Below are 10,072 nucleotides of genomic sequence, written 5' to 3'. Positions count from 1 at the left end.
CGTGAGAATGACGATAACAAACACCAACAAATATTGATGACAAGCCTTAACCATCTTGTTTAGTATTAGTAAATATATATATTGCTTCAATTTGTGATTAAATTTGTAATTTAATTTAATGTCTCTCTTTTGTATTTTGTGCCAACAAGGAGTAGTGATTCTCCATGATTCTGCTTGGTTGTATTACCCAGCTGGCTCAAACTTGATTAATTATATTGCTTACCGGATATTACGGGATTAGGCCTGATATTATGGGATTCAGGCATACCATTCAGCTGCCTTCTAAAATAGGGCTGGTCAAACAGGCGGAGACTCGGGCCGGGCGGGTCAATGGCGGTCTGGGTAAGAGAATGTCAGCCCGAGTGGGGACTAGGTCGGCTGGGCCTGATAGAGGTGGACACGGAACTGGCCCAGGGTAGGGTCAAGGGGCGGGTGAGGGTGAGGGTTGGGGTTTGATAAATGTCTTTGATGAAATCAATCAATATCTATCAATCAATCAATCAATCAATACTATATATTAATTTCAGAAACCAATGGATTTCAATGTAATTAAAGAAAGTTATGCAAATTAATTATACTATATAGTTTTAAATCAATAGCACCGTGTGATTGACCCGATTAAGAGATCTCAATGCAAATATTATATAGTTTGGGTTAAAATTAAATTATATAGAAGCTTGGTAATTTTCCTAAATATTTGGAAGAGACTAAAACATGGTCAATTCCTTAAAATAAAATAATTCATTAACATGATCAATTTCAAGGAGACTAAAAGAAAGAAGATGCTTGGTAATTTTCCTAAATATTTCTAAAAGACTAAAAGATGACCAATTTCCTTAAAATAAAATAATTAATTAGTATAAACATGCACACTTATGCTATTAATTATTACCATCATAAAATTATAGGGAAAATTGATAATCACTACCAACTTTAACAGTCTTTTTCATAATCACTACCAAGATAAAAAAAGTTTCATAATCACTACCCTAAAGTCATATCCGACTTAAAATCAATACCGGTTTGCCTGAAAACGTCATTTAATTCTTGAAATTTAAAATTCCCGCCTAAAATTTTTTATTTCATTCCAATTTTACCCTTCCCCTTGTTAATTATAAGCTGCTCTTCTTCCCCTTCATTTCTTCTTGTTGTTCTTGTTTATACTTTAGGTATGTATGCTTCCTCCTTCAATTTATTTTCCTTCTTCTCCATCTTTTTTCTTCATTTCTTCTTCTTTCTTCTTTTCTCTGTTTCTTGGTTTGTATTTATCAATAATGTTTGCGTCTGAAACAGGAAATGGAAGGTCAAATGCGGACTGCAATTAAGTGCCATTGTCGTGTCCCATGTGCTGTCATGAAGTCATGGACAAGGGGAAACCCAGGTAGAAGGTTCATGACTTGCAAATTTCGTCATTGTGATTTTTGGCAATGGTTAGATTTTGATCAAAGTGAATGGCAAAGGAATGCTATTAATCAAGTTATGTTGGATAAGCAACTTTTGGCTAGTGAGATAAATTTGCTCAAGTCTGAAAATGATCATTTGAAGGAGAACAACGAGAAGCTCAAAGCAGAAAATTCATTGCTTAGGTCGAAGATTATGGAGCTTGAAAGGGATGTGTTCTTCCCTGCTTATGAGAGTAGTGGCCCTAGTTTATTGAGAAAGGCTTTTTATGCTCTCATATTTGTCATGCTTGTGTTGTTTTTGATGTATGTCAATGTACTTTAGGCTGGCAATTTAGGCCTTGTTTGTCAATTGCCATTATCATTTGTAAGAAAAGTAGGCATTTGCCATATCAATGAAAATTCGGGTTGCTTGGTTTAACACACATGCTTTAATTACACAACAAATTCTCCATGGAAAGCAAATTCATCATTTTCATTCATTAAAGACAAGATAGTTCAAAGTCTTGACAACAAAGTAAAAAAAACTGGTAGCTTAATACACATAAAACATCCTGCTTAAAACACATACAACAGCAACTTAATACATCAAAGTCTTTTTTTCTACTTGTCATTAAATGCTAGTGCCCTTCTACGCTTCATTCCTGCCCTTAAATCTGCCTGTTGTCCCTGCTTATGAGAGTTTCTGGTGTTGGGAGGTTGTGGTGCAGTTGACTCCTGACTTGGTTGAGTTTGACTTCCAGAAGCTACAAATTGAAGTACCTCAAAGATCATGCGCTCTTTGCCTTTCTTTTGTCACCGCAGTCCTTGCATTAGTCCACTCGATGTGGGTCCAGTCCCTTCATTGGAGCCCTAGCAGGATTCTTGCATGTTTTGACATTGTGCCCTATTTCTCCACACTTTCCACACCTCCTTTGTAACCCTTGTTTCTGTTGTTGGTCTGTACTACCTTTCTCACCAGCCTCTTTTCTTCTCTTTTTTAAACTTGGTCTTCCTGGCAATTTTCTATAAGGGGGTGGTAAGGGTTCAACCATATCCACCATTTCCCATTGACTGATTCCAGGCATTGGAGGTATAGGGTGTTCATAGGCTGCCATGTACTTCTCCTTTGTATATGCCTCATGAACAAAATCCTCATAATTTGCCCTCTGGTTATTGATGGCAGCAATTGCATGTTGGCATGGAAGTCCAGCTAGCTGCCAATGACCACATGTACAAGTTTGTGTTGGCAGATCCACTACATACTCTTTGTTCATATACATCACCGCAAAAGAAAAATTAGATGATGCCCATACATCACAACAATCAGCCTCATTCTTAGCCCATTTCAAAAACTTATCCACATAAGACATCACCTTACCATCAAAAACTTTCACACCTTCTCTTTTCTCATAATGTCTTTTCATGACATATCTCCTAATCCACTCCATCATGGTTAAAATTGGTTTATCCCTTACCTCTTTCAAAATAGCATTGAAGCTCTCACACATGTTGTTAGTTAACATGTTTGACTTGCAAGATGTGTTATTACCTCAACCATATCCTCATCCCTAGCAATTACTACCCTTCCATTTGTAAGATTCTTCCCAAACTGCCTATAATATATTATAGGAACATAGTTTTTGCCAACTACCTTTCTGGCTATGTCATACAAAAACCTATAACTCATTTGATTTGAATAAACCTCAGGTATAACATTAGTCTCACCATTAAAATACTGAGTTTTGCGATTCGCATATTTAAAATCACCCCTAAAATGGAGCCTAATGTTCATTCTAAAAGGTGCCACGTCGTCCATTCTACATAAAACAATTGATTAAAGTGTGATTAAAATAAGAAATCAGCATCAAAAGCAACAACTGGGTAAAATAAAAACATGAAATGTGTATTAAAATAGGAACTGAACATCCAAATCAACAACTGATTTAAAAACAAACACAAAATTTGAATTAAACTAAGAATTTCAACATCAAAACCAACAACTAATTCAAAAACAAACATGAAATTATTAAAGTAGATGATTAGTAACAATAAAACAAGAAATCAAAATAAAATTGCAATAACATCACCTAAAGAACAATAATTACAGTAGAAGATTTGAAATTTTACCTGGGATAGACGAACAGCTCAATAACAAACACGGATTTATTGAAGAACACGGGAAAGCAGACAACTTAAATCAATAATTTCAGAAAAGGGGGAAATTTTTAGGGTTTAGTAAGAGATAAGAGGAGTAGATGGATTTGTCGTATGAAATGAAAAATGGAGTTGAAGAGGGGAGGAGTTGAAGAGTTGAAGAGTTATGTAGAAGCAAGGGGTAAACTGGTCACTTTTTTGTTAAATTTGACGGAAAATGCAAACTGGTATTGTTTTTAAGTCGGAGATGACTTTAGGGTAGTGATTATGAAACTTTTTTTATCTTGGTAGTGATTATGAAAAAGACTGTTAAAGTTGGTAGTGATTTTCAATTTTCCCAAAACTATATATTAAATTTAAATATCTATGCAATTTTATTAAACTTTATAGTTTATAAATGTATAAAGATGTTAATTATTTAACATACAAAAATATAATATAAGTAGGTTATAAATAATTCAAGTTAGATTCCATAATATATAATTTTGCATAATTTTTTCGATTTGACTTAATGCATATACTCCCTCCATTCAACTCCACACTAACATTATCTATTTTGTACACTATTCATAGTTAAACATTCAATTTCAATTTTCTCCCAATACATAAGTGAAAATATATTCATGTGGGATCTTGTTTTATTCGTCGTTACGGGTACATTAAAAATATCTAACTTTTATATTTTTTGCAAATACGTAGCTAACGATATTTAGTGCGTAAAAGACGCGTTGGCAAACGTGAAAAAAAAGTGGTAGTGTGGAGTTGAATGGAGGGAGTATGTAATATAGTTAAATAAATATATAATCCTCTCAAAATTGCATGTCTAAGTAGTAAAAGTAATTTCGTCAGTAAAGAAAAGAATTGTAGTAACATTGGATATAGTTATATGATAGTAATTACTCATTTGAATAGTAAAACTAACAATATTATATTATCAGCGAGATTAATGATAGTGGTAGAAACAACAACAAGAGTAGTGAAATAATCATTATTATTGCGACAATAGTGAAAGTAACAATAATTACGGAGGAGTAGTGAAATTATCAATATTAATGCGGCAATAGTGACAGTAACAATAATTACGGCGGGAGTAGTGAAAGTAACAATGACTACGGGCAAGTAGTGAAATGTTATTACTATTGTTTCATTAATAAGATTAAAATATTAATAGCGGGAGTAGTGAATTTGTCTCAAAATTTATTTCATCGTAATTTAAGGATATGTCATAGAGAAATATATCAATGATAAATTTATGGGTTATGTAACTTTAAGTAATTTTATTTAATGAAAAAAAAAATTAATGGTAAATAGAGGTAGCCCGGGCGAAGCCGGGCACCAATACTAGTAATTAATTAAACGGAAATCAGCTAAACATGTTTGATAGTCGTTGGGTGCAAGGTACTGTTCCTATTCGACATGGGAAAGACACGGAGCCCACTCCTACTTTATCTGATTTGCTGCTTCCCTCAGGTGAGATGTGGGTCTCAACCAAATCTTATTGTTTGAAACAAAAGTAGCATGTGTCAAAGGAGAGCAAACCCCCAGTCGAGATGTGCACAAATTAGGCATGGAGGCTGATCCAAAACCTGTGGAGAAGTTTTGTGATATGACTAAAAATACGTACCCTAAACAAGAAGTGGTAGACATGGAGGCTGATGTATTAAGATGTCTCAGCTACGAGATGGGGAATCTGGCTGTCAAGACATTTCTGAGGTGAGTAGGAAGGATCTTGATTTGTTGTTTGTCGATCTGTGACGCATGTTTCACATTGGAACTGATGGCTCTTATGTTTCCATTATTTCCCCATACATCTCCCTAGAACAAATCTGTCTAGGAGATTTTTTGACACATATCTCCCTAGAAGTAATCTCTTTGTTGTTTCTGTTTTCTACAGTCGATCTTGAATATCCTGAAGCGCAAAGTGCACTGCTATAAGCATCCCCTGAGAAGCATCGAAATTGAGAGTGTCGATTCCACAACCTTTCTCTCGGAACCATCAGAGTTTGAGATGAGGTTAAGACTCTCTTGGTTTGAAGTTTAGCTTATAGAAATATCAATATATGTATCCACTATGATTTGATTATCTATTAATTTTCATCGAACATTGCGTAGAAGCTAGAAACCCATTCCCGCTACCCTTATAGAACTGAGCCACAATCGAGGAAAACTTGTTAAGCAAGTTCATATACGACATGTCGCGGCTAAACTTATTTTGCAAACTTATCCTCTTTAGGTACTACATACGTAACTCGTTGCCCCATTATGCTTTTTTGTTTGTAAAATTGTTGAAGTCTCAAAATGATGAGTATTTCTTAAGGATGTGTCACTTAATTCATTGTTTATTGCAGGAATGCAACAGTATCTAACCCATGTAATGCACTTATTTCCTCAAACGAACACATATCTCCCAAAGTTGGAACTTATTAAAAGGTGAGTATATATAATGACCTGTAACTATAATATACTTACGAACTAGATTGCTTGATTCTTTAAATTATTGTGAAATTGTCAAATATTGTAGGAGTTACAACAAATTTTACCTTTCGAGGGTTAAAGAAGAAGAATTTGTGAAGGTATATCTTATTTCCGTTCTTGGTATGGTTTATTTATGTAGTTGTACATTTATATTGTTGCCAATTGACCTATTTGTTAACTATAGCATATGGAGCAATCAACCATGTCAAGTGGCGATATTTATGAGATCAAAGAAGAGTGGGCCACCAAATTTTTAGACAACTTCTAGATTAGTTTTTCAAGTTTTTAAACAAATACAAATAATAGGATATAACAATTTATATAGGCTAAAACTAAAAAACTTTTTCTTTTTATTCCTAGCTTGGATCCTCCGGAGTCGTCCTGTCAGATAGAAAGAAAATGAGAGCCCCCTGGGAATGACCTCACTCCAAAGACCTAGCCCTAGCCCCCTAAAATTACTAGACCAACCCATTATATTGGATTTATCTTTGGTAACAATAATAGATGTTAATTTTATGTTCGATATTGTAATGCAAGATTCATGTAAGTTTGTTGGACTTGTGTTGTTCCGAATAATATAAATGTGGTTACATTTCTATTGACAGGTTTCATTTTGTTCATATAATATTTGGAATTATCAAATTTAGGGGAGGTGTTCATTGAAATTGCGAGAAAATTATTATTAAAACAAATATAATATTTTTTAACGATGGTTCCTTTAGAAACGACGTCAAAAAATTAAATATTTCGAAAATAGTAATTCATTTAATGACGGTTCTTTGCTATACAACCGACGTCATAAGTAACTTTAGTGGCGGTTCTGTAACTACAACCGACGTTATTTTTACCTTTTACGACGGTTGTGTAAAAACAACCGCTGTTATAGAGGAAATGTAGCGGTGCACTACCATTATTGAAATATCTAATGTGGCTGTTTTCAAACAATAACCGCCACTATAGATGATTTACAAATGGTTTTTTGTCTAAAAACCGTCGTTTTATATAAGGTTATAATGGCGGTTTTGTTTGGAAAACCGACACTGTAGACTAGCTATAGTGGCGGTTGTACAACCGTCGCAAAAGTATATACGACCCCGTGATAAACGACGCACCCAAAACCTTTAAAAACCGCCATAAAAAGTCATTTTCGACCGTCACCGTAGAGGTTTTTTCTACTTAGTGTAGAAACTTAGCCAAAATCATTATTTTGTATTAAAATGAGTACATGACCGCGATGATTCAACTTTTCGCACTGTCATACACTTGCAATTACAGAATCTCATAAACAAGACAAACAAAATAATAATACACAACACGGAAGAGTTATACTATCTCGATGAAGGACATAGACATTAACATAAACTCATAAAAATGAAACAATACAAGCAAGTTTACAATATAATATTCTGAAAAGTGAAAACCGTTCAATTGCCTTGGCCAAGGTCACCAACGGTGTCGGTAGCGTCTTCTACATCAGCACCAAGGTCACCAACGGTGTCGGTAGCTTCTTCTACATCAACACGAACAGAAAGGTCAACATCAATGGTGTTGGTAGCGTCTTCTACATCTGTATCCATCAGTGCATCACCATCACCATTAGAGTTAACAATAATGAACAAATTAATTAAAGAGAGAAAATTTCATAACACAAGAAACACATAAATCTTAAAAAAGAGATGGTTGAACAAATACCAGCATCAGTTAATTGGCGGGCACCTACATAAATACCAGCATCAGTTAATTGGCGGGCACTAAAAACTGAAGTTGCGGCCACGGTGAGAATGGCAATCACAAATATGATCAAATACTGGGAAACCTTCACCATTTTTTTTAAAAAAAAAATATAATCACTTATTGCTTTAATTTGTGAATTTAGTTGTGAGTTGTGACACTTTCCTACTGAAGTTGCCGGTATTTATAGTACTAGTAATAAGACTTTTTCGGGTTTTTCGTTCAATTAATAATTGTCATGTTATTGGCAATATTTATTTTCCTAATGATTTTGGTCGTGGGAGAGCACAAAGTAGTTTTTGAGGCGGCAAATTAAAACATATACTAATTCCTTAATCATTTTGCAACCAGGAGGCATGTAGGTGATGCACATTAGTCGGATAGCACAAATTAAAGTCATCTAGCAATTATACGACCGAAATAGCGTTGGGTTTGAAGTAATTTTATTGTTTCCATGGCTTTGTCAAAGGAAGCAAAGTAGGATTTGTTAGAATTGTGCCCTAGAGCAATCGTTAGTTATGTAACATTTTGAACAGTGTAGTTATTAATGGAGATTAATAATTAGATGACATTTTTTTATTATCTCATTAAGGTGTTAATACGATGATAAGTCCTTGATTAAACTGGTATACTTGACATCATAATGGAGATTATGATAATGAGAGTCGAGCATTATAGAGTTTAGTCTATAAGTGTTCTAGCTTGGTCGCGGGATTATTAGAATAGGACCATTATAATCCGGATAGACCAATATATTGATAAAGGTACTCATAGGATGAGTATTAATGGATCTCATTCATTAAGTTATAATATAGATAATACATATGGAGATATGCTTATTGAACGTGACTAACAGTGAGATTTTCAAAATGGTTATTATTACTTATGCACTGTCAATAATGTGGAAATTCTCTTAAGAAGTAGTTGTATATTTTATCCTTTGACCTGAGATCATCATTGTAGTAGGGGAAGTGGCGCCACCGGGTGTTACCGGGTTTCGGTAACACCCTATTATATAATTACCAAAAACATAAATTAAAATATCTATTTTTAGATTTGCGCCAAAATTTTAAAGGGTAAAACTGTACTTAAATTAGCTAAATTTAAGGTAAATCTAACATATCGAAATACTACTGATAATGGCTCTGTTTGGTAGCGCATTTCAGGTACCTTTTTTCATCGAAGTAGCTTTTTTCACAAAAATTTCAAGTAGCTTATTTTCTTGAACGTGTTTGGCAAGTAGCATTTTATAGCAAAAAAAGGTATCTGAAATGAAATGCTACCTAGGGTAGCATTTGAGATTTCAGGTACCTGATTGTATTTTGCTTACCTTTTTTACCCTTCAACTTTTTATATATTACTCCAATATTATTATTTTTTATATTATGATCTCAAATAAACCCAATAATTAAATAGTTTTTACGGAAATGAAAAGCGTCCGTGATAATATCAATACTTTAATTTAGGGTGCAATTTAATTAACTATTTTTATGTATGGTTTAATAGAAAACTTACTTCGTATACATAAAATACATTTTTTTGATATACTGTTTAATATTTTTTTTTTATTTTACGTTATCGTGATACTTTAATTATTGTTTCCGTCATTTTGAAACATGTTGAAGACTTGTGCAATTATAGTGAAAAAAATTGCATTTTTTTCTAATTACTAACAATGCCAACGACAATAACACAATAATAATAATAAAAACATAAATGATAAAAATAATAAGCCATGTCCTTTTACGTCATTTGACCAAATATAAGCTACCTTTTCAGCTAGTCTTCCAAACATTTTTAATAAAAATCAGGTACCTTTTCAGGTCATAATTTTCAGCTACCTTTTCAGTTACCTTTTTCAGTTTTCAAATACCTTTTCGTTTTGTAGGTAGCTTTTCAGGTTTCAGGTAGCTTTTCAGCTAGTTTTACCAAACGGAGCCTTACGATGATAATAACAAATTAACAATTATGATTTTTATGAACCACTCGATCGTAAATGTTTAAACAAATGATAAAGTATGTAGATGAATTCTGCTTGTATAACAAAACCAACTTCATCATTATTACTTTCCTAAAGTTGTGTATCATTCATGAAGATGATCTAGCTTTCATGTAATTTAACTTTTATATTAAATTTACAACGTGCAATCGAATTCGATCTTTTCTAGTTCATTCACTTCTTTGAAATGAAATTGATTGGCCTTTATGTGAATTAGTTTTTGATCATTTAATTTGCTCATTATCGATCGTGAATTTGTTATTGATCTTTTATAAATCAAAATATTGTTGATTTGGAAAAAAAAGTATGCTCTTTGAGTTCCGCAATCAAT

The 10,072-nt window shown here is 33.4% G+C and overlaps 1 protein-coding gene across 1 annotated transcript; it reads right to left on the bottom strand.

Annotated features, from left to right (window-relative positions):
- Positions 1 to 2,212: 2,212 nt before the first annotated feature.
- On the bottom strand, positions 2,213 to 2,890 carry LOC141651002 (uncharacterized). Its single transcript, XM_074458732.1, has one exon. It carries the CDS (start codon positions 2,888 to 2,890, stop codon positions 2,213 to 2,215), a length of 678 nt encoding a protein of 225 aa, XP_074314833.1.
- Positions 2,891 to 10,072: the final 7,182 nt, after the last annotated feature.

Source organism: Silene latifolia, chromosome 4 (genome assembly GCF_048544455.1).
Source record: "Silene latifolia isolate original U9 population chromosome 4, ASM4854445v1, whole genome shotgun sequence".
Classification (NCBI taxonomy): domain Eukaryota; kingdom Viridiplantae; phylum Streptophyta; class Magnoliopsida; order Caryophyllales; family Caryophyllaceae; genus Silene; species Silene latifolia.
This window is presented reverse-complemented; position numbering and strand designations above follow the sequence as displayed.

Coding starts and splice junctions, on each gene's coding strand:
- LOC141651002 (XM_074458732.1), bottom strand. CDS start 2,890: ATGTGTGAGAGCTTCAATGCTATTTTGAAAGAGGTAAGGGATAAACCA.